At 33.5% G+C, this 27,999-nt stretch overlaps 1 protein-coding gene across 2 annotated transcripts in view; it reads right to left on the bottom strand.

Annotated features, from left to right (window-relative positions):
• The window catches only part of Rpgrip1l (RPGRIP1 like), a 98,742-nt gene that overhangs the window by 44,341 nt on the left and 26,402 nt on the right, over positions 1–27,999 (bottom strand). For both annotated transcript variants that reach the window (XM_076837629.2, XM_076837628.2), the window contains exons 9-19: positions 27,430–27,503; positions 21,865–22,004; positions 16,606–16,712; positions 16,254–16,304; positions 15,355–15,534; positions 14,444–14,561; positions 10,060–10,512; positions 6,803–6,954; positions 3,528–3,906; positions 2,042–2,229; positions 1,818–1,898 (exon numbers count right to left, since the gene is read on the bottom strand). In XM_076837629.2, coding sequence (XP_076693744.1) covers positions 1,818–1,898; positions 2,042–2,229; positions 3,528–3,906; positions 6,803–6,954; positions 10,060–10,512; positions 14,444–14,561; positions 15,355–15,534; positions 16,254–16,304; positions 16,606–16,712; positions 21,865–22,004; positions 27,430–27,503 — 1,923 coding nt within the window. The remainder of the gene's footprint in view (positions 1–1,817; positions 1,899–2,041; positions 2,230–3,527; positions 3,907–6,802; positions 6,955–10,059; positions 10,513–14,443; positions 14,562–15,354; positions 15,535–16,253; positions 16,305–16,605; positions 16,713–21,864; positions 22,005–27,429; positions 27,504–27,999) is intronic.

A 27,999-nucleotide genomic window follows, 5' to 3' on the forward strand; every position in this document is an offset into this window, starting at 1 on the left:
GAAATAAAACCAAGAATCAAAGTGGGATGACATCAAATTTGCTTCTGCACAGCAAAGGAAACAAGATCAAGAAGAGAGAGCCTATAGAATGGGAGAAAATCTTTGCCATCTACTCTTTCAATAGGGGATTAATATCCAGAGTACATAAAGAACTCTAAAAACTTACACCTAAAAAACATAACCCAATCAAATAACAAACAACTAAACAGATATTTCTCAGAAGAAATACAAATGGGAAATAAATATATGAAAAATGTTTTAACATCCATAGTAATCAGGGAAATGAAAATCAAAACTATACTGAGATTTCATTGCATTTCAGTTAGAATGCCATTCATCGAGAATACAAATAACAATAAATGCTGGTGAGCCTTTAGAGGAAAAGGTACACTTTTACATTGTTAGTGGTATTGCAAATTAGAACGACTATTTTGGAATGTAGTATGGAGATTCATTAAAAGACCAGGAATGGGGGGCTGGGGTTGTAGCTCAGTAGTAGAGCACTTGCCTAGTATATGTGAGGTACTAGGTTTGATCCTCAGTACCATGTAAAAATAAAAAACAAAGGTACCGTGTTCATCTGCAACGAAAAAAAAAGAAAAGACTATGAATGGGATCAGCATATGATCCACTTATTCCACACATTGGTATTTATCCAAAAGAACTAAAATCAGCATACTACAGTGATACATGCATACCACTGTTTATAGCAGTGCAATTTATAATAGCCAAGTTTTAAAACCACCTATGTGCCTGTCAACAGATGAATGGATGAAGAAAATGTGGTATATACATGATGCAGTTTTAATCAGCTATAAAGAACGAAATTATGTCATTTGCTGGCAAACGGATGAAACTGGAGAACATCATGCTAAGTGAAATAAGCCAGAATCAGAACGTCAAAGGTCAAATGTTTCCTCTCATCTCTGGAAGAGAGAGCGGCGGGGTGGGGGGTGGGTGGCGGAGAGAATGGAGAAAGGAAGGAGAAAAAAGGGAGTGGGGAACCTCATTAAAATAGAAGGGAGACCAATACACTAGAGGAAGGGGATTAAGAGGAAGGGGGGGAATGGGAAGTACTGAGAAACGAAATCTACCACATTATGCTATGTTCATGCACACATATATCACAATAAATCCTTATATATGTGTTTATATATATATGTATATATACATATATATATATAAAAAATGATAAGTACTAATTAAATGATAACATAAGGAAGATAAGTAGAGTAAAGGGGTCAGGAGGAGGAGGGGTAAAGGGAAGGTACTAAGAAAGGAGATTGAGAAAATTATGTTATGAGCTTTAATGAATATGACACATGAATCCCACTACTATATAATTATAACACACCAATTTAAAAAAATAAAGTAAAAAAAGAGAAAATAACTGACACCTAGAATGCCAAGTCCATCAGAATAAAAACATAATTGAATAAGTACCCCCCCCCCCGCAAAAAAAGTCACTGTGACCTTACTAAGACAGTTAAAATTAATTTTCCTAGAGTATGTTTAAGAAACAGTATGAGGCAAGGAAGCAGAATTTAGACAACTTTTTTTGTAAGTGGGAACAGAGGACTGGGACAGTAGCTGCAGAGAGATATGGAGCCAGGAGAGGGGCTTAGATCAAGGAATATGAATGGTTAACACTTCTATATAGTGCCAAACAAAAAAAGTGGTCATTTTAAAGGGAAAAGATGTACTTCATTCACTTGTTCCCATTTAAATCAAGTAAGTTATAGTATATCTCTATTTGTTATTTCAAATATATATAACAGAAAAAAACCAAATCCATATTTTGAGTATTTACTACTTACAGAATCCCTATGTGGCATGATATCCACAAAAGACACTTTCTTCTCTACAGGTGTTAAACGTCTAGGTTTAGGTGTTGGTACCTAAGATACACCAATATGTCAGGATGAGTATGGTGAATAGTAGATAAAGTTTCAACAATTTTTTCTTTGGCAGAGGTATTTGGCTATTAAGTTTGTATTCAAATTTTATGTTTGAAAGAAAATTTGAAGTTCTAGCTACTCACTGCAACTAATGTGCTAACAGAGGATGTTGAAGGTAGTGCCTGAACAACTTCTGGTTCTCTGTGTATGAAATTTCCTTCAACTTCAGTAGTTATTGATCCACTTGGTGGAAGATAAGCAAATTTCCATTTTAATATAACATGGATAGTGCCCGCAGGATTCTTTTGATGATCTATTAACTCAAATAGTCCTGTCAAATTATAAAAATATTTTTAATTAGTAAGAGTGAAATTTTATTTACATAGGAATTAAAGAGAAACAAAGAACCACCCTCTACTTAAAAAATTTTTTTTAGCATTTTTTACTTACAACTCAAATGTCATTGAGAATAAAATAAAGAGGAATTATGATAAGTTCGTTTCTCAAACTGACTTCTTACAGAAATTAAGGCCTCAAAGATAATACTGACTCAACAATGGGAAATTAATTTATAACTATTTTAATTCCCTGAAATTAAATTCAGGATTATTCAGAATTCCTAGCCTTCTTCTAAGACATATCTGGTTGTATATCAAGTACTGATTTTCATTTTGACTTGAAAATTCTTGTAAGAGACTTGTGTCTAATGAAAAATATATTAAAATTTTAAAATCTCAAACAGTTTATGTATGTAAAGAAATCTTTACATTACTATAAATTGTTATAATTTCAAAATATATGTATTTTAAAAATATTTTTTATTGTAGATGGACACAATACCTTCATTTCATTGTTATGTGGTGTTGAGAATTGAACCCAGCATCCCACACATGCTAGGTAGGCACTCCACCAAGTGAGCTATAGCCCCAGCCCAATTTTAAACATATTTTACCGGAAGTTGTTATATTATTGCAAATCAATATCTACACTGATAAAAAGTCTATGAAATAAATAGATCAAAGAATATGAACAAAATATTGTTAAGATGATAAACTTCTCTTACAGGCATAGGTAAGACTTTCAAATGGCTGAATGAAGAGCTCAGCAAATATTCTTCCCAAAAAGTAATGATAAAAGTGGACAGAATGCTTCAAAACAACCATATAAGGAAACTGGAAAGTGATCAAAGATATGCAACAAATTGAGCAGCATTTACTGAAAAACATTCAAAACAGTAAGAGTCTGTGGGACTGCTCTTAGCGTCTCCTCTCCTCCTTCTGCTACATGGTACCTACAAAGGTTTATAACATATACAGGCATACTATATACATATGTCAAGAATAGCAGAAATGTGAGAATGAAAACATAGTGAGAATGAAATTGTATTAGTCTTTCTATATTTTAATGGAATTAGGTTAGTGTTAATTTTAAGTAGAGTATGATATGATGCATATTACAATTCTTATAGCAATTGCTCAGTAAATAACTAAAAAAAAAAAAAAAATGGCCCAAAGTTTAAGGATTCTGAGAAGGTTAGGAAAATTAGTTATAAACAAATCACATCCATAACACTGAGGTACAATTTAAGTTTGCTTTTACAATTTTGTAGAATCAAGAACACAGGCTTACCTGAGATACACCTGTCATGTGCCAATGAAATCAAAGGCACATTGACTTTTCCTATGTAAATATTCTCCTGGGTATCACTATCATCAAACACATAAAAACTCAGAGACTCTGACTTAAGGTATCGATCCAAATCCATATTCATTGGCACTGGGAAACACATATGATCATCAAACTGTGGATCATTGCTACTGGGAATGATGGCTGTATCATGGTCTGCAAAATCAAAAAACTTGTACACAACATATGGGTGTGGCTGCAGGTGTCGAGCTCGGGACTGCAGGTTGTTGCAACATCTTATTGTAATGTCAAGTTCATTTAAGTTGCCTTCTGTGGTATCTGTTGAACTGAGCTGAGCAGTTTTAGGTACTTGCTGACTTAACTGGAAAAACATACATATTTATATTATAGAAATAATACAATTAAAAGATAAACAGCAGCTGCCAACCCCCAAACAAAATAATTTTGTAAATGGACAGAAGCTGCATATTTTCATTCAAAGTTAATTTATCAGTTAAGGTAAAAAAAAAAAAAACCCACCTTTGATTCTTATTTAAAACCATATGTGGACAGATGATCCTGTGCTATTAGCAACAAACATAGGAGACTGAGAAGGTATGTAGAAATTGGTGTTAAAGCCAAAACCAACCAAGAAAAGAGTTATTAATTCTATTTAATAACCAGAGACTACAGTGAGTGATAGGTCTAAAGAAGAATGCCCTAACCAGAAGAGATTCATCGATTGTCCACAGTGATAATTCTGTTATATTTGGGGTTGGCCCTCATCCTGAACCATTGGGGTTTGAAGAAGCAAATATATGAGGCCAAGATTAGCCAGTGTATCAAAGTCCAACTTCTATAAGAACAAGAAAAATATGTGAGGGCTAAAAAGCAAGAATTGGGAGGACATTTTGGAAGAGAGATGAGCAGGAGAAGTTATCAGGCAGAGCTGGGAACTACTCTATGGTTCCTTATGGAAATACTACTAAGAGGGCCACCACAAGTATTTTGGAAAATAACTGCACTAAACAGTAAATCTTCCATAATTGATATATCTAGGACAAAGAAAATGCTAGTGTTTCAGTGTCCTTGTTTAGTTTAGTGTTGGAGAATTCTCTCCTTTCCAAGAGAAACTCCTCTGTATTTCTGAGTCTGGATTGAACAGATGAGACCCCTAACTAGGAGACTTAATTGGAGAAGGCCAAATAGAGTCAGAGTCAGAATCTTCTTGGTAGAGATATCTGGTTGGTTGGAGTGGAGAAACCAGAGAAAGGAAATCACAATTCTGTGTTCCCAGGCTAGTCTGCACTCAGTTATGGAAGGATGAGTGGAATGATTTTTAAAAGTACCCCCTGCACTGACATCCTCAAATCCATCCATGAAAGCTAAAATTCCACCAGTAAATGAAAGCCAGAATCTGGGAATCTAAAAACCTTTAAACTACAAAAATCAAACAAATAATCCGGTTTCCTTGTTTCTAATTCCCATTTCTTTCGGCATTTCCCAAAGTGTATTATGAAGAATATCAGCCAGAAAGATGATCTTTGGGAAGCAAGTGCTATTCTTTCTCAAGTTATGTTAGTAATGGTTCTTTAAGTGAAAGTCACAGAAACCAATCCATTGAGCAGAAATACCACACAGAGGAAGGTTATAAGGACATTTCATGGAACTATACAGCAGAAATGTGACTGGACCTTAGGAAGGTAGTAGGACTGGTATACTACTAAAATTTACTTTCTCTTAGGTCTCCATTTTTCTCATAATATTTGCTAATTGTTCTTTCTCCTTGGATCCATTTTTTCTCCCCCTTTGCTGACTATAATGGTAGAAAATGGCTGCCAATCACTCCCAATTTTACATGTTTTAAGCATCATGAGTCTTGCTTTCTCTTGGTTTCAGAAAGCAGAATCTGATTGGCCCAACTGGGGTCAAGCAGATATTCTGTAATCAGTTATATAATTACAAGGGGAGTGTGAGAAAATGAGATCATTTAACAGAAACCTGAACACTGGGGGGCCAGGTCCCATGAATTGGGAAGGGTCAGTTCTAAGAACAAAGAAAGTAAGATATTTATGAGTTGAGTCAACCTTCCAATTATTTCTACTATAACCCCTTCCTCTGTTATGCAACATAAGTGCATACCTTATGTTTCCTGTTGAAATTCATATATACAAGAAATCTTCAGTCAAGAATCCTATTTAACTTTGCTCAATTCTGTGCTTTCTACATTCACTGGATCATGGAATTCATTTAGGAATATGATCATTAAGACTCCATGAAACATGGTTTAGGAAATGCTAACCTGGGGAATTCCATTTAAACTCCCAGTTCTTAGCAAGAAAATATACATTTTGTATTTGACTTTGCATTTCAGAAACCCAACAGTTTGAAAGAAAGAAAATAATTGATATTCCAAGAATAGTTATTTGCTTTCTTAACAGTGGAACTTGTTAATGAAAGACTTGATGAGTGGTAACAGTACTGAAATTATATAACCCCAAACTGTCCTGGGTAGTACAAGGGAATTTTTTTTGTATTGGTGTTCTGTATCTTCATTGTGGTGATTGTTATATGAATTGTGACATGTGACAAAACTACATAAAATGACTATACACATGTTTACATACACATACACAAATGCCTGCATGTAACAACTGATAAAAATCTGAATAAGGTAGCTAGCCTATTATACCAATGTCAATTTCCTGGTTTTGATATTAAACCATAGTTCTGTAAGGTGTTACAACTTGGAGAAACTGGGTGAAGCACACACAGGATCTCACTGTACTATTTTTGCTATTTCCTATGAGACTATGATTATTCCAAAATAAGAAGTTGAAAAAAGCCACTTGAAGGCTGTGAAAGAAAGGGAGAGAGAAGGGAAATTGCATGGAAACGGAAGGAAACCCTCATCGTTATACGAAATCACATATACGAGGTTGTGAGGGGAAAGGGGGGGGGGAGAGAACGGAACAACAACAGATGAGGTAGAGAGGGAAGATGGGAGGGGAGGGGAGGGGGGATAGTAAAGACAGCAGAATACAACAGTCCACTAATATGGCATTATGTAAACATTGTGAATGTGTAACTGATGTGATTCTGCAATTTGTGTTTGGGGTAAAAATGGAAATGCATAACTCACTTGAATCAAATGTATGAAAGATGAAAAAATAAAAAAAATAAAAAAAATAAAATGATTTCAATTTAAAGCCTGATATATAAGAGAATATTATAAAATTTCTATGTAATAAAAGAGTTCTAAAGTAAATAAAGCTTACCGATTGCATTTGCTCTGGCCCCTTAAAATTTGATGTTATATATCCCAAAGCCTTTGCTCGTTCTCGATAAAGTCGAATTGCTTGATCCATGGGAACTCTTAATTGGAACCAGTATTCTACTGTGCCAAAATTTGGGATGTCTCCTTTAGTTCCTACAAGTCAATACATAACCCACTGTTAAAACAGTCACATAAATGAAACATATATAAGTAAAAGATACATCAATGGTGTTATGCATTAAAACTATAAATTTTATACAGTTCAATGATATGACTTGCACAAATGATGTATGATTGGCAAATAACAGATGAAGAAAAGAGTTACTTTTGGGGTATGGGTTTCATTGTATGTTAAATATTATTTAAAAACTATGTCAAATTATGATTTGGAATATATCATACCATTTCAATCCTTCTGAAATATAAAAAAATGTAAATATTGAATCAGATACTCCCCAGATTCTTTTTGATGCTATAGTACTTTTATTTAAACAAGTTGTACTCAATATATCCTGACATTTGCAATATGCAACCTCAAAATTATAAATATGACATTCCAAATTTTAATTTCAACTTTGGGAAATTCTTTGGCATTTTTCCATTTCTTTACTGTATCAAGTACTGGGGCAAAAGTTGTATGATATTTGCCCTGCACACCCTTGTTATTCTTCTGTGAAGACTTATCCTCTGTGGAGGTTCAACAGCTCTGTACTTCCTTCACGGACTTTGTATGTCCTCATTAGAGCACTGACGGCTCTGGCTTGTCTACTCACAACTGCACAGTCTGTACACCACATGAAAGTTTCTTGAGGGCAAGGAAGGTAGTTTTCACCAGTATACTCCTACCGTAGGGACTAGCACGTAATAGATACTCAATATTTGTCAAGTAGAGAATACTGTATACATAAATTTCTCTTCTCATGTTATTAAAACTCTACTCCTACCTCATCAATTTATTTTATTCAACCATGATTTAATATCTAACATTATTTATAAAATATAATAAAAGAATATTAATGCATACATATTTGGTTGCATATGCATAAAAAATCTTTGGTGAGGGGGTTCAGGGGTGTCCGGAGACAGGAGAGGATAAGATACCTACATCATTTTGATTTTTAAGTCATAAATATATTATCTATGCCATCAACCACTCAATCAGTAAAATAAAATCCCTTTCCAGACACAAAATCAACACTGTTCCTTCTTAAAATGGTTTTTCTACTTGGCTTCTGGGATGCCATATACTTTCAGTTTTCCTCCTATACCACTGGTCACCCCTGTTTCCTTTTCAGGCTCTTTTTTTAAAAAATTATTCTGATTTGTTATATATGATGGGAGAATGCAATTCATTTCATATTATACATATAGAGCACAATTTTTCAAGACACTGATTGTACACAAAGTATTTTCACACCATTTGTGTCTTATACATGTACTTAGGGTAACGATATCCATCTCATGCCACCATCTTTCCTACCCCTATGCCTCTTCCCTTAACCTCCCCCTTCCCCTTTGCCCTATCTAAAATTCCTCCATTCCTCCCATGCTCCCTCTACCCCCATTATGGATCAGTGTCCACATATCAGAGAAAACATTCAGCATTTGGTTTTTGGAGATTGGCTTACTTCAGTTAGCATAATATTCTCCAACTCTGTCCATTTGCCTGAAAATGCCATGATTTTGTTCTCTTTTAATGCTGAGTAATATTCCATTGTATATTTATACCACAGTTTCGTTATCCATTCATCTACTGAAGGGCATCTAGGTTGGTTCCACAATTTAGCTATTGCGAATTGTGCTGCTGTAAACATTGATGTGGCTGGGTCCCAGTAGTATGCTCTTTTTAAGTTCTTTGGGTATAAACCAAGGAGTGGGATAGTTGGGTCAAATGATGGTTCCATTCCCAGTTTTCCAAGGAATCTCTATACTGCTTTCTAGATTGGCTGCGACAATTTGCAGTCCCACCAGCAATGTATGAGTGTGCCTTTTCTCCCACATCCTCGCCAACACTTATTGTTGTTTGTATTCATAACAGCTGCCATTCTGACTGGAGTGAGATGAAATCTTTGAGTAGTTTTGATTTGCATTTCTCTAATTGCTAGAGATGTTGAACATTTTTTCATGTTTGTTGATTGATTGTATATCCTCTTCCAAGAAGTGTCTGTTCAGTTCCTTGGCCCATTTATCTATTGGGTTGTTTGTTTTTTTGGTGTTAAGGTTTTTGAGTGCTTTATATATCCTTGAGATTAGTGCTCTACCTGATGTGCTTGTGGTAAAGATTTGCTCCCATTCTGTAGGCTCTCTATTCACCTTATTGTTTCTTTTGTTGAGAGGAAGCTTTTTAGTTTGAATCCACCCCCATTTATTGATTCTTGGTTTTAATTCTGCGCTACATGAGTTTTATTAAGAAAGCTGGGGCCTAATCTGACATGATGGAGATTTGGACCTACTTTTTCTTCCATCAGGTGCAAGGTCTCTGGTTTAATTCCTAGGTCCTTCAGGCTCTTCCTTTTCCTGATTCTTAAATGTTGGAGTCCCATTTATCAACCCTAAACTCCTATGACCTATATTGCTCTACAGTGTGCTCTGACTGGCTTTTTAATTTAATTTCACCTTTACTCCAGTTACAGGCCACCTTTCTGCCCCTACAACACATCAGGTTTGTTCCTCTCTCAGATCTCTGGTTTTGCTATTTCCCCTGCCTGAAACATTCTTCCCCTGCACCCTGGCATGGAACTTCATTCAGGTCTTTATCAACATCACCCTCTTGAGGAAGCTTTCATCTCAACTAGCAACCTTCCATCCCTCTGTTAGCTTCTTGCTCAAGTTATTTTTCATATCTGAATATAATTATTTATTTGTTTTATTGGCTATTTTCCTTGCTAGAAGGTTAGCTAAGCTATCTGCGAATACAAGTTTTGTCTGTCTTACTTATCACTGACCAGTATTCTTAGTATTTAGTAAGTGGTAACACAATGTTGTAAAAAAAAAAAAAAAATTGATGAATGTACTGTAACTGTTTAATCAAACAAGGGTATCAATATGAGAAAAAAACATCTGAAGTAATAAGTTTTTAAACACTAAATAGCTATTTTACTGATGTCATCAATAATATTTAAGATATACTATGAATGTAGATAGAGAACCTTGTCCCTATCCAAAAGGCACCTTTAATGTATAAGATACTAATGTAGAATAACAATAGATAACTCAAATTAGTGGTCTAAACATTTGAAGCCTATAAACCGTACTTACCAACCAAACTTGCTGTGCAAAATATTCGACCGCTTTTTTCTAGAATTTCATGGAATCTCAATTGACATGCTGCAAGTGTTTCATAATCTGTGCTGTGAGCTTGGTGGACTTCAAGTGTGACAGTATTCTTCTGAATATAATGTAAAAATAAGTCGTTAACATGAACAAGATATTGAGAAGTGAAGTTATATTCTGGGTGAAGGCCTTGAACTATGGGAGTTGTCTGTAGTTCAAAATCATAGAAAGCATAGGTACAGAAAGTGACAGGCTCTTTATCTCCAGATGCCTGTAAAACTTCAGAAGAAAAGATTACTTTGTTGATGTGGATTTCAAATAGATTTTCGCCTCGTTCTAGGTGGATGGTTTCATCAAATTCATCGACAGAGTCATCTGGCATGATTTCTGGTTTAAATTTGTACTGTTTGGTGCCATAGGCAATATCCTTTAATTGGGCTACAAGAGAAGACACATAGTTTAGAGATTTTAAAATATTGACATATGAAAATGCAAACTTGTATTTGAAGCAGTCGGAAGTTTGAGTGCTTTCATGGATAATCTCAATCTTAAATTCTATGACTATACCATTTTTCTTGTTTTGATACATCATTTGTTAAACAATAACAAGTTATAACTTCAAAATACACACAAGTATAATTTGTCAACTTATAATACAAAGTTGTTAAAAATTACAACTTTAGTTGTAATATAGCCAAAGCCAGCAAAAGGAAAAAGAAAAGCAGGTTTCTGAATGAACAGCTGAGGTCACTATTTTGTTTCACCTGCTCCTCCACCTTTTCTTTATCCATTACCTTCTCTCCTTAATTTCTCTTTTCTCAGGCTCCTTTTCTTTATCGTGATAGGATACATGTTTCTCCTGTGTGGGGTGAAGTGTATGTTTATTGTCTTCATTATAGTAATGGTTTCACAGTTGTACACACAAGCCCAAACTCACCAAAGTGTATACTTTAAATGTATCTTTTAAAGTACATTAACTATACTTCTTTAAAGCTATTTTTTAAAAAGATCTCTTTTTATTTACATTTTCCCCTACTGTTACACTCAAGTTTCTATAAAGAATAATGTATGTGCGTGTCTCCAACTACTCATGTAAACCACATTGCCTTACTTTTCCATAAAATTATGGCAGAAAATATCAGCAATAACCAATTAATTGCTAGACTCAATGGATACTGGACCCTGTACTATTTGTTTTCTTTGCTTCTATTGAGACTGATGAAACTATCCCTTCTGTGAACTTCTATCTTGGCTTCCATGTCATTATTTCCCCTGCCCTTCCTTTTCTTTCTCTGCTAGTTTTCTGGGGTTCTGCTTTCAATTCTCTTATTAGTCGACATATTCTCATGGGTCATCTCATTTACTTTTATGACTTTTGTTATAATCAGCATGCTGAAAGCTTCCATATTTCTGTTTTTAACTCAGATTTCTTTCCTAAATTCCTGTCCCATATATCTAATGTTTTACTTCACCCTCTATCTTATAGAATCCCGAAGGCACTTCAAATTCAGTATATCCAAAACAGAAGGTATCATACGGTTTTCTGGCTATTTGTTTTTTTTGTTTTTTTTTTTACTTTGAATCTCAAGAGATGGTGTTAACATTCAACCAGTTGCCCAGGTTAGACACCACAGTCAACCTAGATTCCTTTTTTGGTTACTCTCACCATATCTTATAGGGTCACTACTATCCAACACTATTTCTTAAATCTTTATCAGATTTGTCCCTATTCTATCACCACTGTATCTATTTAATACCTTCAGTTTACTATCTAGATTATTATGGAACTCAACATGTTTCCTTCCTTCATGTCTTACTCATTCTCCTAATACCAGGAGTATAATCTCCAAAATGCAATACTGAATATACTACTTTTACTTAGTGGTGAAGTCTAGTCTTTTGTGTGTGTGCATGTGTGTGGACTGTTTCTAAAGACTCCATACCTATTTTAGAGTTCCCCAAATCATTTTTCTTTGTGTGCTAGGGATTGAACACAGGAACTCATACATGCTAGGCAAAGCACCCTACCATCAAGCCACATCTCCAGCCCTTTTACCTGAACCTTGAGGTAGGAAGAGGCATTCTCTCATTAGTGTTTTCTTAATACCTGCTATGGTTTGAATGTGTTTCCCCAAGTTCATGTGCTGGAAACTTAATCCCCTAGGCAACAGTGTCGAGAGGCAGAATCTTTAAGACGCAATTAGGCCATAGAGGCTCTACCTTCATGAATGGCTTCATGTCATAATCATGGGAGTGGGTTTGATATCACAAGAGTGGGTTTACTATCAAAGTGAGTTTGGTCTCTTCTTGCTTTCTCTTTGTGCATGTTCTTTTGCCCTTCTGCCTTCTGCTATGGTCCTTGACATGAAGGCCCCTCAAGGTGAACTTCCCAGCCTTACAACTGTGAGAAATAAATCTCTGGGGCTGGGGTTATAGCTCAGTGGTAGAACATGTGCTTAGCATTCACAAGACCCTCAGTTCAATCTTCAGCACCAAGAAAAAAATACCCTTGAGGGTGGTACCTCAGTTTTTTTTCCTATTTGTATTCTTTACTGGCTAGCACTTTGCTTAGGATGCATTAGAGACTTGATCATGTTTACGGAATAAGTCAATGAATTTAAGAGACATATAAAACATACTTGTAAAAGTTTGTTAAGTTTTGAAAAGAATGAAAATTCTTAACTCTGTGACCTCCCTTTTAACCAAGAAAGTTCCATTAAGCAAATTTTTATTGAGTACTACTTGGAAGAAAAGGTACACACTGCTCCTCGACTTTTGGAAAGCCTTGTTCAGTCAGATAAAGATATTTATTTTGCCCTTCTTCATAGATCAGAAGTTTTAAAAGTATGGTGTAGGCACCTCTGAGGGTCTCTAAAACTGTTTTAGGGGGTCGATGAGAACAAAACTAATTTCATACTACTACCAAGATGTTATTTGCCTTTTTCATTTTATTGAATGTGTATAATGAAGTTTCTACAAGACTACATGATATGTGTTATTACGACAGATTAAATGCAGAAACAGATGTAATAATCCAGCTGTTTTCTATTAAGTCAGATCCTAAAAAGATTTACAAAACATTAAAAATTTTTAAAAATTAAAAAAATTTAAAATAATGCTACTCTACTCATATATATATATAAATATAAATATAAATATAAATATAAATATATATATATTTTTTGGGGGAGGGGTAAACAGAACTTTTAAAAACAAATATTAGGGCTGAAGTTGTGGCTCAGTGGTAGAGTGCTTGCCTGGCACGTGTGAGGCCCTGGATTTGATCCTCAGCACCACATAAAAATAAATAAAAATAAAAGTATTGTGTCCAACTACAACTTAAAAATATTCGAAAAAACAAATACTATAATTAATGTTAACATACAATAGGTTTATTATTATTTTAACATGAATTAGAAATATTTTAAAATTTTCTCACTTGATTTTTAATATGATAAATATCAAAAAGTATATATTGTGAGAAAAAGGCCTCTGTGATCATAAATAAGTTTAAGAGGGTAAAGTTACCGCTGGCACAGATGACTAAGTATTATACAGCAGTGGACATGAAAGAGTCGAGTACTCATCAGTGTAGAACTTATATGGTGGTTACAGTGAATATGCAAAACTCTAACAGCCAAGGAACACTTACATATTCCCTACACATATATTTTCTGAGTACCTGAGGGGAAAACTGGGGAGGTAAGTGCTGTGCTAGCCATATGAAGCCTCACACCAGCATCTGAATATCTTGCAGTCATTTCTAACCATAAAGAATCATGGGCACCCAAATCACTAGGGGTGGGGCCCCATAAGCCACAATTTAGATGGGTTCCTCAGATGATTCTCATACTTGCTAAAGTTTGAAAATCACTGCAAGGACATTTTAGGTAGAGAGATGGTTAGGAGTAATCCGAGCCAGGTTCCTGACATGGGGGAGCACTGAGTTTGATTTTGAAGCACAGAAGAGTCTATGTTGAGGTCAAGGTGGAAAGAAGGTTTAGACAGAACAAACTGTAAGAACAAAAGCAGGTTGCTGGAACTGAGCAACATGAACGAACCTAAGAGGAAGAAAGCCTATTTGGTGAGGAGTGTAAGTTGCTTAGAAGGGAAATAACAAACGTGGTGCTAAATTTGAGCCTGTGGTACTTTATGAAGTACTTTGAAATCTTGCCTGCAACAATGAAGCAGTAGGGAATTACTAAAACTTCTTAAGTAGAAAAGAATCAGATGAAAGAGCTTTTCTGGTAACTTATTATTATAGCTATGAATTTGGAAAAATACAGCAAAAAGATACTGTGAGTGAAGATTTGGATTTCATTTTCAGCCATTATAAGATCCATTTTTCTAGTTACTGTGTATACGGTACCTTCTAGTTTCTGGATGCGTGCAGCCCTGACATCAAGAAGATGAACATATTGTTCCACTTTAAGTTCATAATCTTGCTGCAAACTTTCCATCTTATGGGTCACTGCCTCAACTTCCATCTAAAAAACAAGAGCACATAAACTTCAATACTATAATTAGTTCCATTTTCATTTATCAAAGTTACTATGATTCAAGCATTTTCTAGATCCTGGGAATACCAGGTCCTATAAACTATGGTTTCCTGATCTTATATAGCTTACAGTTTAGAAAATTATACTTGGCAATGTTCACAAATAAGAAGTAAAGTAAATAAAACTCTGGATTCCTTTTTATGGAGATGAGTTTCTGTTTTATTAAAAGCTAACATAAAGCCTGGCATGGTGATGCTTGCCTGTAATCCTGGCTACCTGCAGGGCTGAGGCAGGAGGATCCCAAGTTTGAGGTTAGGGAGGGCAACTTATTGAGCCCCTGTCTTATAAAAGAAAAGAAGAAAACAAACAAACAAACAAACATAAGGTGGTCCACTGCTACTATTAATTGCCCTAAACCAGGGACTTTTTTGTTTTTAGACTATTTCTTCTTTTTTAAATGTTTTATATTTTAGTTTTAGGTGGACACACAATCTTTTATTTTATTTTTATGTGGTGCTGAGGATCAAACCCAGTGCCTCATGCATTCTAGGTGAGCACTCTACCACTGAGCCACAACCCAGCCCCTGTTTTTAGACTATTTCTAACCACCTAGTCACAAGACTAAATTACAGGGATGTGGTAATATATAATAAGAGGTGGCAATAGATAATAGGGTATAAGAGATGAATACATGATAACACATGTTTAAGAAAAGTAAATCATCAGGAGAACAGCATAGAAAACCTACCCTCTTGATTTAGTACAGAGTGTACTACATTACCTGATAATCTTTGTTAATTTTATGCTGCATGATTAGCATGTTTCTTGTCTTTTCAAGTTCTTGCACTGTTTCTGCATGAGTTGCTTGCAGCTCTCTCATGGAGCGTTCTAGATCTTTATTAATTTTACTGTCTACTTTCTCTAAAAATGAAAGGTCTCCATTTTTTTGTTCTTTTTGAGCCTAAAACAAAAACATGTTTATTACTGAAGAATTTCTAAAATGTGACCATGTGAATTAACGTAGATCAAGCACGAAACAATCATTGAAAACATGTATTCAATTTTTTCCACTAGAAATACAGCAGTTCTAAAATATATTTGCATAGATATTTGGAACAATTAAAAAAATTAAAAAACAGTTTATTACCTCATGACATAAAAAAGAATCATGTATTTATTCCTCTTTACTTAAAACGTACTCTATGATCTAAAAAGGAAGTAAGTGTGTATTTTTGTGTCTTCTTGTGAGTATCAGGGTATCCCAGAACTAGAAAATATTTTCTTGTTATATTTACAATTCAGTATTTTACTTGAGATAACAGGGTGTAAACCAAGGCCTCTTAGGGCAGAAAATTGTTGATCAGTTTTTTACTGTGAGACAGGCAAAAGTAAAATGTTTAGCATAATTAAAGGAAGTGCTTTAAACACAAGTTTTTGATGTTTACTTTATTGTAATTTTGATGTCATTATGAAATATGCATTTGCTGCAACTAAATGTCATCTAAACACTTTCATGAGTCTTAGTAGATACACATCCTGTGTGTGTGTGAAAAATGCATTAAGTTTCAGAAGATGCAAAAATAATTCACTTTCCAAATGCAAGGGTTACAGAAAGGTCATCAGTATATTGAAATAGTTTTATGTACCATAAAACTCCAAGGGTGTATTTCAGAAAGTTACCTTTATAAGCAGGAGAGCTTCACTCAGTTCATCAGCATTAATATCACTCTCCTGCAAAAGATTAAGTAAAAGTTCACAATGAAATATTAATGGAAAGTTAAGAGAAATTCCAATTACTCAGTATTTTTCTATTGGAATATAAGGTGTCTGTTACCATGACTTAATAAACTAAGTATCAGAGACAACCCAACTATTGAGAATATCCTCATAGAATATAAGCTTCCTGATACCACGAGTTAAAAAACCAAGTCATATGTTCATAATCTTTTGCTTTGAAATTATAGTATTTTCTCTGTGCTAAAACATGTACATGTGATTTTTGAGTTTATTTCCTAAATAAGAAATAGTTCACCTGGTTGAAAAACTTCATGTGGTTTTTAAGTTCATCGAGTTGTTGCTTTTGTTCCAGACACTGTAACTGAAGTCCTCTATTCTCTTGAATGAGTTTTTCATTTTGGTCTTAAAAATAAAGTCAACACAATTAGAAAGGTAAGTGAGAATTAGGCCTAAGAACACATTTTAAATTAATTTAATTCCTGATAAGCCCTAAGCTTGATCTAGTATTGTTCAGGTCAAAGAGAAAATTGAGCTAGCACCTAAACAAAGGCAGCAGGGGAATAAGGAACAAACGCACACTATCATGTGTCTACCATATGATTCACTTGCTTATCAAAAACTGAAGTTCACAGTATTAATATAAGGAAATTGTGGCTTCTGGGACTTCAAAGGCAAGTACTATTTAAAATGCCTAAGAATATATGTTTCTAAATCTATAATTTTTACTTACTTATTAAGGGTCCTGAAAGGCATGCAAAAATAAAAAAAAAAGTTTTGTCTATAGTTTTCTAATCCTCCTTTGAATTTTCTTTCCCCAACTCAGCATAAAGTTTTTGTATTATGACAATTTTTCTGATAAGCTCTGGATCCATAAGTTAATCAACCATACTTCTAACCAATCTGTTCCAATAGGAGAAACAGATTCTCAACCAGCGAAAGATACTCAATAATGATTCGTATGTGTTCTTTATTCACTATGTTCATGCTATTAATTAATAGGACATGGATGTAGAACTATTGTTAAGGGATGGATATAAGTTACTTTTGCCGAGGCACTCATTCGCAAGATTGTAAAGTAGAGCTACAGAATAGAGCGAATTCATAAAGACTATTTTTTCTTTTACTGTGCATTAAATATGTTAAGCATTGTTTTAAAAAAGCACAACAGCTAGCAACAAATCCACTGCAGACTTGAGCTTCCTGCTTCTCTGCACTCTGCACTAGAGTTCACCCAGGCAGTTATCTTCCTTTGCTGACTCTCTGTGGACTAACTCTAAACCATGTCATCCAAAGTGTCTCCACTAATTTCATTCTGCTCTCAATGATTTATGTTTATCGTAAGTCCTCAACTAAGGTTGTACATTTTTGTTTCCTTTCCTTAAGAAAAAAAAAAAAAAAGAAAGAAATCAACACATTTGCCAAGAATTCTTTCCATGAATGCATTTGCATTCTGACTGCATTTTCTACAAAAATATGTTTCTGCCTTTTATAAGGCTTTGTGTTCTCAAGCTATAAATACTACATATAAGTAAAAATGTTAAGTTACACAGTTAAGAAGTAATGGACTGAATTTGGATGTTTTAAATATTTTCTGGCAGTCTCAGAAGTTACAAAAAATTACAACCTTAAGATACAAAGAGTTGCAGAGACAATTTAATCTCAAATATATAATAAGCACTTTTATCGAATTAATAGAAGGTTAAAAGGTCATCCTATGGAATAAGTTACTTTTATACAGTAAACTAGCAGAATTTCCAAATACGAAAGATACTTGGAAATTTTGAAGATAAAGGTCCAACACCTGACATTTCAACTGAAAATTAGGATTAATAATAAATAAGAGTTCTTATGAGATAAACTAACTCTTTTGGTTAAGGAGTAGAGTATGTTGATTAGGTTAAAACAACAACTAGATAGAATGATTAAGAAAAACAAAAACAAAAAACCAAAGTAAATACAGTCAGAAGTAAAAAGTAAAACCAAAAATACTGAGGATAATACAATTTTATTCTATGGTCAAAACAAGACACTTAGGGGTTCTAAAAATGAGCTATGGTATAAAGAACGTGGCTGTTCCACCTTAATCTAGTCTCAGTGTGAATTTTGATTATTATTTCTATGCTTCAATTTTTCTATCCTTTTAAATTTTCAGAACAGAGTTCTTAAGAATGATATGTTAATGGGTATGAATAAACTTAAATGTTTCCATCCTTTGCTCATTTCTTTTTCAACAACTATGTCTCCATTCACTGATATTTTTAAAACTGGGCATTATTAGTAGGAAAATAACTTAGTAGGAGACATTACTGAGTACCAGTAACCTTTTCTTTACTGAATTTATGTAGACTTATACACTATATTTTTCCTTTCTTAAACTGTTTATTGAGGATATAACTCTTGGATCTTTAAAAAGTACTGAAACGCCTACAGTTCAAAGAGGAAATAGACTTGCTGAATTATAATATGAAAAATCAAAGCACTCTGTACAAGATGAAAAATAACCTCCTTACCTTATGATTTGACAAAAAGCAGGTTAAGCTAAACAGCATTTTATTCAAATGAGATAACATTTCACTCTTTTAAACTTATGTTCTTCTAGCACACCATTAATAAGCAGAGTGCAGAGAACAATTCAACTAAACAATTTTCAGAGCTCCTTTGTGCTAATATCTTCAGCTGTGATCAATATAACCATATGCATTATGCTGAATTATGCATTTCAGCTAAAGATAGAAAGGAACTTTCAAAAGCAAGCCCTTAAACACATGCAGTTAATTTAAGCATTAACCAAATGCAAACTGCATTTACATATCCTTCCCCCGCATATTCGCACAATCTGAAACTAATTTGTACCTTGAATAAAGAGGTGAGTATTCTCTAAAAATAATTTGCCATTTAGATGAATGACTACAAGAAGCCAGGGAAACATCTTCTGGCAAAGAACACTTGCTAAATGAAAAGGTAAATGTGTGAGGAGTGAGAGCTCAAAGTAAAATTAACCAACTTCAAAATTTGTAACATAATAAAAAACTTTCTCAATATTAAGATATTTTCTTAAATAGAAAATTTCATTTTTTAAATTACTATTTCCCTGGAAAAAAATGGTTAAAGGCTGCAACATTTTTCTTATAATTTATCGTAATATGTTTACAAAAAAACAAAAACTTAAATCCTCAGACTTGTGAATTTGAACTAGTCAAAGAAAAATAACTGGAAAATAATGGTTCTGAAAAATTTTCTTTAGGAAATAATAATTGGATAAAAGTATAAAGATTTGTGTAGAAAAATGTTGCTTATTGAAAAATTGACTTAAATATTCATCAATAGAAGGTTGTTAAATGAGCTATGGTACATCCACACTGAAAAACTATCAGTCATTATAAATGTGATTTAAATTTATAGTCAAGAAACAATTTTACCTTATATACAAAAGCACATTATAAAACTATACACCACAGAAATAACTCTGAAAAGACATACATCAAATACAGTACTGATTATCCTGAGGGCTAAGAAATTGGGTGATTTTTTTGGATTTTATTTTCTGGACTTTAATTCACAGTGTGCCTAAGTTATTTTCATTATTCAAAAAAATTTCCCAGAGATATAAGAAGCAGTTAAAGAGAGAGAGAGAGAGAGAGAGAGAGAGAGAGAGAGAGAGAGAGAGAGAGAGAATGAATATGAGAATGGACTAAATGAATTAAAATACCTTTGCAATTATAATACTTAATAATTAAGAAGAACTCTCAGAATTAATTTAACAATAAATAAACAGGTTAAAAAAAAACACTGAGATTTTACTTCCTTTAGAAGACTTTCTTTCCAAAGATGAATTAAGATGTCTAAAACAACATAGTTTTGATATCTAAGGAAATACAGAAAAGGATAGAAATAAAAAAGGTTTATTTCATTTATCTTTCATTTAAGAAAGAGCAGTTTATCTGTTTTTGGAAAAGTGAGAGGGCCTATAGAGCACTTCCTCTTCCTTCAGTGAACAAGAATTTATTGAGCAACTGCTAAGACAAAACACTGTTAGGTATCTGACACTGCACGTTAAAACCAGGAACCATGTATCTTTGACATCAAAACTTTCTTTACCACGTCAGAAGATAATGCTGCCATTTTATTCTACTCACAATCTCCCAGAAAATTTCACATAGAAATCTATTAACTGATTTAATCACTTGGTGAATAAATATTGACTGCTGTTGTTTTATTAGAATTCAGACCCTATTGATTATAAGATTTATTAAAACATGAAAAAAGTCTGACTACAATTTTAAAATGCTTTCACTTATAAGATGTATTCCAGTTTTATACATATAAAAATGTGAAAAATAATGTTCCTTTTAGTCAATAAGATAATGGCATTGTGATCTAAATCAATATGAGAGTACTAACTACAAATATAATATTTTTTTACTGAGTTTATATTAAGCTTTTAAACATTCTCATGCAACTGAATTGCAAATGTTCCAAGGAAGCAACCTTATTTTCACATTACTTGGTTTGTCTAGTAGATGAGCAAACAGATTACATCACTTGAATCAAATAATTCAGTTCCCCAATGGTGCATTTGCATGTACTATCTGTGTGTGTGTGTGCGTGTGTGTGTGTAATTCAGATATCTTCTTTAATTATGATTACATTACTTATATGAGACAAGAAAGGTAAGATTTGTACCTTATAACATCAAACCTATTAATGGTAATTATTTTGTCAGGGACATTTTGATAAAGCTTCCTGGTATTTAAATTTACTGGCACAGAACAGAATAAGATGTCTCATTACCAGAGAGATTTTCCTGTTCAACCTACCAAAACCAGCAAACAACTACTTCTGCCACTCTGTCATCTTACACCATTTTGTTTTTCCTCCCATTATATTTGATACCAACTGACATATTACAAATTCATATAATTATTGTCAGTTTCTACCTCTTAAATTTAAGTTTCATGCGGGCAAGAACTATGATTTATTAATTGCTGTATCCTCAGAACTTGGAAGAGTACCTAGTATATATTGGTGCTCAATAAATACTTGTTGACTGTTGAAGAAAGGCTCAGGCTGGCCTCGGAGAATTGTCCCTGTGATCCCAGCAACTCAGAAGGCTAAGGCAGGAAGATCCCAAGTTTGAGGTCAGCCTCAGCAATTCAGTGAGACAGACCCTGTCTTAAAAATAAAATAAGACAAAATAAAATAAAAAGGGCTGTAGATGTAGTTCAGTGGTAAAGAATCCCTGAGTTCAATCCTTATTATGAGAGGAGGAGGGGGGAAGGTCTCAGAATTTAGGAAAATTAAACAATTAAAGTCAACCTGAATAAAAGTAATTCTGAGAAAAAACAATTCATTGGGCAAATATGCTAGCCTAAGTAATGGAAATTTTGAGCAACAAATAAATTAACAAAAGTAGACGGCTGTTAATACAGGCTGCATCTCTAGTACATATCAAGGCGACTGGCAAACAGTTGACACCACAAGAAGTTATTGATCGACTAGATGAATAAACATTAGATGTCTGAAATGAGTATGTCAGTAGTTATTTTATATGTACCTCTTTCAGTTTTTAATCTGTCAAGGATTTCAGTTTTGTCTGTTAAATCAGATTTTAAGGCAGTCTCGAGCTGAGCAATCTGTACTTTCAACTGCTGTTCCTTTAACTTCCATTGCTCTTCATGGGCAGCACTGAAGGCACTGCAAAACACACGTGACATGCAAGGAAAGCTTGGAAATCAGCTTCAACCGAAAATAATAAAGAGAAAAGCTTTTAGTGGCACAGAGACCACTGTCATCATGTCTTAGGAATTAAGTAAACATATGCTGGTCTGCTGCTGTTGAAACCAAGGCGCCTTTCTCAGGCTGCGGTTAGGGAACATGAAAGAGTTTGTGGGATGAGTAAAGGAACTGGCCTTAATTTAGAGCTCTAAAGTCAGAAAAGTTGGCAGTGTGCAGCTTTTGTGGGACTAGTAAAGGAATTCAGATACTGTACATACTCCAGAGGAATCCACAATTCCAAACCTCAGCAATTGACAACGAACAAAACCATACTCTCCCACTTACAAACCCTCTTAATACAGAGAAAAATGGACTTTCCACCTGATCTTTAATTCTGTGAAACTTTTAAAATGTCTTGGATAATAACATCTTAACAAAATACTGACCACCAAATGTTAGCATACTGAATCACAGGCAGTAATTCTGATCTTAAGAAGTAGTGATAATGTAGTTTTGTCCTAAAAAACAAAAATCAATAGGCTAAGAATAAAAAACTTTACTTGTAACACATGATTGGAATGAAAACCAATGCCCTGGTCCTAAGAAGAATGTTGAAGATAGAATTACTATTCCTCAATAAAAGTATAGCAGTTTTAATTATGATTACAATCTGCTAATGATCAAGGCCTAGCATATCAGAAGGAAGAAACAGATAAAAAGTAACTAAATGGCACACAGAAGGTGTGCAGTGGTTCCTGAATCCTGGTCTAAACAATGGTGCTAGACTAGCTGTACCGACACTTAGATTAAAAAATGAAGATCCCAAGACTCAGGGACTCATATTTTTATAAAGCTCCCCAAGTGATAGCCAGGTTTTTGGAAAAATTGATCTCAATTTGCATTTCATCAGAAAGCCATTATCTGTGAAGCTTGTTATGACTGAATAATCATCAGCAGCTTTGACCCTTCTACTTATTTTAAACATAGTAAATGAAATAAACATTTAAAAATCTAGTTTTCTACTGATGATGAAGTAAATAGAAAAGAAATGTATTATTTCAAGTTGTCCTTAATGCCACTCCCAGCAAGTCTTGAGGTTTTATTCCAAAAGAGATACTCTTCTGGAAGGCACAGCTTTCAAAAGAGTAAATTTTGTATTCATTTCACATTTTGAATATTTTTTATTGCAGTTAAAATGATATGACCTTGAAAACAAATGGAATTTTAGAAGTTCCTCTAAATATGACATCTGTTTCTTCTATGCTCTCATCTCACATATGGAAGCTTAAAAAATGCATGAATCTGATATAACAATATTTTAAGTTAATTTTATCAAAGGTACAATTATATAGACACAAATGAGATCCAAACAAAATATATACTTTAAATGCTAAATAAAGAATATTCCTTTAAAAGTTCATTTTAAAATAAAGAACAAATATAATATCTGTATCTGGCCAAATTATATATATACCAAACACACATATGTGTGCATGAATGTTAGTACCTATATGTATGGGTGTAGTACCTATATGTATGTGTGTATGTGTGTGTCTTGTATTATTAAAAACATGCACCACCTGGTGAAAAATTAGCATGATGAAACAGGCACAACTATACATTATATCAGATGCCAAAAATTAGAAACAGTAGTGTTCCAATAGCATTACTACCAGCAAAAAGATCACCAACAGCTAATCTGGCAAAAACATCAGAAGCTGTATGTGTTTAAATTAAGAACAATTTAGCAGCCTGGTTTTTCCAAACCCACAAAATGCTAGCGTAAATCAGCATAAGTCAATCTGAATTTAGTCCACTGCTATCTTCCCTCTAAATTTAGGATTACATTCCACTGGAGTTTCATGAGGAATTCCTTTTGAATTTACTGTACTCCTCTATGCTTGGAGCCATCTGTGTAACTATAAATGGTGAGCCACATCTGGCTCCATTTTCTTTGTGAGAGCTGTATACATGATTAAATCTGCATATAAGAACAGTCTTTGAGAAACTTTTATTCATGAAAATGTTTTTGTATATTGCCAATAGTGACAACTAAGGGAGGATGTTAGTTAGCATTTGTACCCATTTCACTGTTACATTATGTTACAAAGTGATAAAATGTCAGTCTGCAGTGGAGTGTCCCTGGTGCCTGTGGTCACTGGCAATCATGGGTTTCAGAATACTGTGAATATACACTCTTGATCAGAAACATGATAGGATCAAAATAAAAGCCAAAAAATTTCTCTCCATTCTCAGGTCTTTTCTTCTGATAGAAGAAATTCCATTTATTCTAATGTTCAAAGGCATCCTAATGTGAAAAATGAGTAAGAATAAACTATATCATCCATAAAGAAATCCATAGTTAGGAAAACTGCAGGGGACAGGTGCTCACTTTACAGAAACAGAACAAAGAAAGTCTATATGTATCAGCAGTGATCTTTTAAATTCTGAACAGTAGATGACAATTACAACATAAAAACTTTATCTACCCTGCTCTGAAAAAAGGTTACTATCATCTTTTAAACACTGATGAGCACACTTTAAAAATAGGCATTAGGTCAGTGTCTCCCAAAGAGTTAGCCTTAAAACCATCTTCAGATTTTTCTGGATCTAACCTCATAGTGACTGCTGGAATTGGATGGTGGTGGTTAGGGAGCTGTGTGTGTGTGTGTGTGTGTGTGTGTGTGCAGAGGCTCTGAAAATGTGGTGAAAACTACATTTTCATGTTTTCCAGGATACTTGTACACATTCTAGTTGAAGGATCACTGCATTCATTAGTTACATGGCCCCAAAACTATACTAACTTCAAAAATGAAACACAGCTTTACTATATTACAGTATAGATTTTCTCTGGGACCAAATAGAAAGATTTAATTGCAAAAAAATTTATTCTGAACTTTTAAATTGAACATTTCTTAAAGTTCTTATTTCTTGGCTTCATATAAAAAATGTTTTAGCATATTAAGACAGACTCATACTGAATACTAACATGAGGGTTTTATCTTACCACCTGATCCTCTACTATGTCATATGTCAAGTAATAAACACATTCAAAATTTCATTTGAGGAAAGAAGATGAGAATGCAATGTGCAAATCATATTTTTCTCCTGAATACTAGCCAATTTTGAATAACAAACAAATGCTTTTCTTTTTAAAACATGCTATCAAGATGACTAAGCAAACAAGGAGTATATGTAGTTTTTGACAAACATTAGCTGTTGGCAATGATGAATAGCAGTGCAATGAAACAAAAGAGCTGTGAAGAATCTTAAGGACAATGTTGATTTTTGTAGTTTTTCCAACTATGCTTCTGAAAACTAATTTTCAAAAATACTATCAAGAGAATTTTCTAGTTCTATTTACTATTACATGTACTTGTTGGGTTTTGTGTTAAAGTGACATTAATTTTTTTGACATTAAATGTTTTGACACTCATTACAAACATTTACTTATATACACCTCATATAAAATTCAAGTGTGAGCAGCATAATGAAGTCTGTTTTTAGTGTGACAGGAAAAAAATGTAACTCAAGCATAAAACATTAAGGAAAAAAACCTTCAAAGCCAGATTTACACTCTTAGATCATCTTCTAATATGGAAAGATAAAATTTTATGGTGATTAAGTAAATATGAGAAAAATATGCCTTGTCAAAATTCCATTTTTGCATTATTCCCAGCTAAGTTTAATGTTTTTTATTCCAAGAAAGTATGTTTAGTAACTTCCCAAATTGAGGAGAAGTGGAAAATTTAGAAGTAATGGCCAAATGGCACTTATTTGCTTGTATTTAGACCATGTTAAATTATTTGAAACTACAAAATGTTCAAGATAAATATAAATCAATAAAAATTTCTGAGTGTCTGACAGTTATTTTATTTTATGAATGTTTCCCCTCTCACATAACAATTTTCCAATGGCATTAAAATCAGAGATATAGAGAAGCAAAGGGTGGAAAAACTTTTATTTTCACCTAAAGTTCAGAGTTAAAAGAACTGGTTTCGACCTTATACTAAAGTCTCAGAAATGCTGTGTAACTCTGCACAAGTCTTTTCATTTTTCTGGAGTCACAGCGTTGATATTATTTTTCTGCCATGTGCAATCTGCATTTTGACATTTGAAATTTTCAAACACATAATACATCAATATAAATATACATATTATTCTATAGAGATGAAAATAAAAACCAGGATGCATAACAAATTTTTTAGGTAAAATTAATCAGGGTTGATGAAAAAGGGATCAGAATAAAACCCTGGGACCAAGTGATCCCAAAGGCCAAGGCAAATCCCATGTAAAGATTTTTAGCTACTTTACCTTTCCTGGAGGGCCCTGAATATTATTTTAACTGGTGTCTTACTGTTGATAACCCTTAATATATTAAGCCACTGTACAAAGATAGTAAGCACTAATAGGTAAACCACATAAATGATACAAATCACTGGAATAATGTTTAACATTAACCTGGGTAACTTCAAAGTAAATCAAAATAAAAGCCTATCTCTACATTCTTTGGGTATGATAATTTTAAAAAATGTAAATTTGATTAATAAGATGTAAAACAGTTAAATATTTAAAGATGTATTTGTAGTTCAGATGGCTATTTTCAGAGGTTTCAGTGTATGAATATCAGCTATAACATATCTATTTAAAGATATGTCTGTTTTCATGTAAACTTGTATTTATCATTTATCAGTATCATATAATGAAACGATTTAAAAAATTGCACATACACACAGAGATATCAGTATCATTTAGCCAAACTTAGCTGTGGAGTAGAATTTTGTTTCTAACATTACCAGAAGGGATTAATTTCTAAAACACCATAATTATGAAGCAAATTAAAAACAAACATTGAAGCAGCCCCTTAAAATATGTCTTGAGCTAAGATGCTTGTGTTTCTCTTTTTAAAGAACAAAGATAATTTCAAGTGAACACCTTTATTTTCACCTAATACAATCATTCTTAGCTAATAACCTGGAGAGCCCAATGGCTTGTGTTCAAACACAAACTCTATTTCTTCATACTTTTAAGATTATGAAATACCTTCAGAGTTTCTTAATTTCATTTTATGTTTCTTGTTTGCAAACTGTGCACATTCCAAGGTGTTATGAAGAATTTACAAAAATGAACGTAAAGTATTTAGCACAGTGTCTGTTAGCCTATAGCTTGTATTTAATAGATGACACCAGTTGTTACTGGCAACAAAATCAATATGGTTTTCTGAGTAATGGCCAAAAGACTACTGCTCAGGTTAAAAAACTTACAACCAATGCCTTAAAAAGCTTATTTTTCTTTTATGAATTAAATGTATTTCCTGTTATCTGTTGTTGATCAATATTAGATATTCTGACAAGAAATGTTTGATATAAAAGGGAATAAAAGAACAGATGGAATCATGATTTACCTGTTATAAAGTTTATCATAGTTTTCTTTTAAAAGTTCCCGTTCCTTTTCTAAATCATTTATTCTATCCTGCAGCTAAAATGAAAAGAAAATTCACATTAGGGGATTATCATATAAACCTACACTGGGGTAAAAAAAACATATGAGAGGAGGATGTCTTGTTTCATTTTTGATTTCTAAATTGCAGCTGCTAACTTTACCACTTATACTGTCTGCATTTCATCCAGCATTGGTATTTTCCAAGTTGTTAAAGAAACATGAAATTAATATTCCTGCTTTAATTTAGTAGAAAACGTATGCACTGCTTTATGGCAACATGTTCCAGAACTCAATAAAGAATGTGTTAAGAGCTTGCTGTTAAGTTCTGGGAAACAGAATATTTTTCACTTTCCACCATGATGAATTCCATCATTATATTCATTTTGTATTAATTTTCAATTGGCCCATAAAAAGTAAAATAATTAACTTTTACTTAAGTTTACTGTTCAAATAAATTATACCAATCACTATATTCTCTGAAGACACAGATTCTCACGTTACCTAGAATTCACAAATAGCCAGTAGCATACCT

Source organism: Callospermophilus lateralis, chromosome 18 (genome assembly GCF_048772815.1).
Source record: "Callospermophilus lateralis isolate mCalLat2 chromosome 18, mCalLat2.hap1, whole genome shotgun sequence".
NCBI lineage: Eukaryota > Metazoa > Chordata > Mammalia > Rodentia > Sciuridae > Callospermophilus > Callospermophilus lateralis.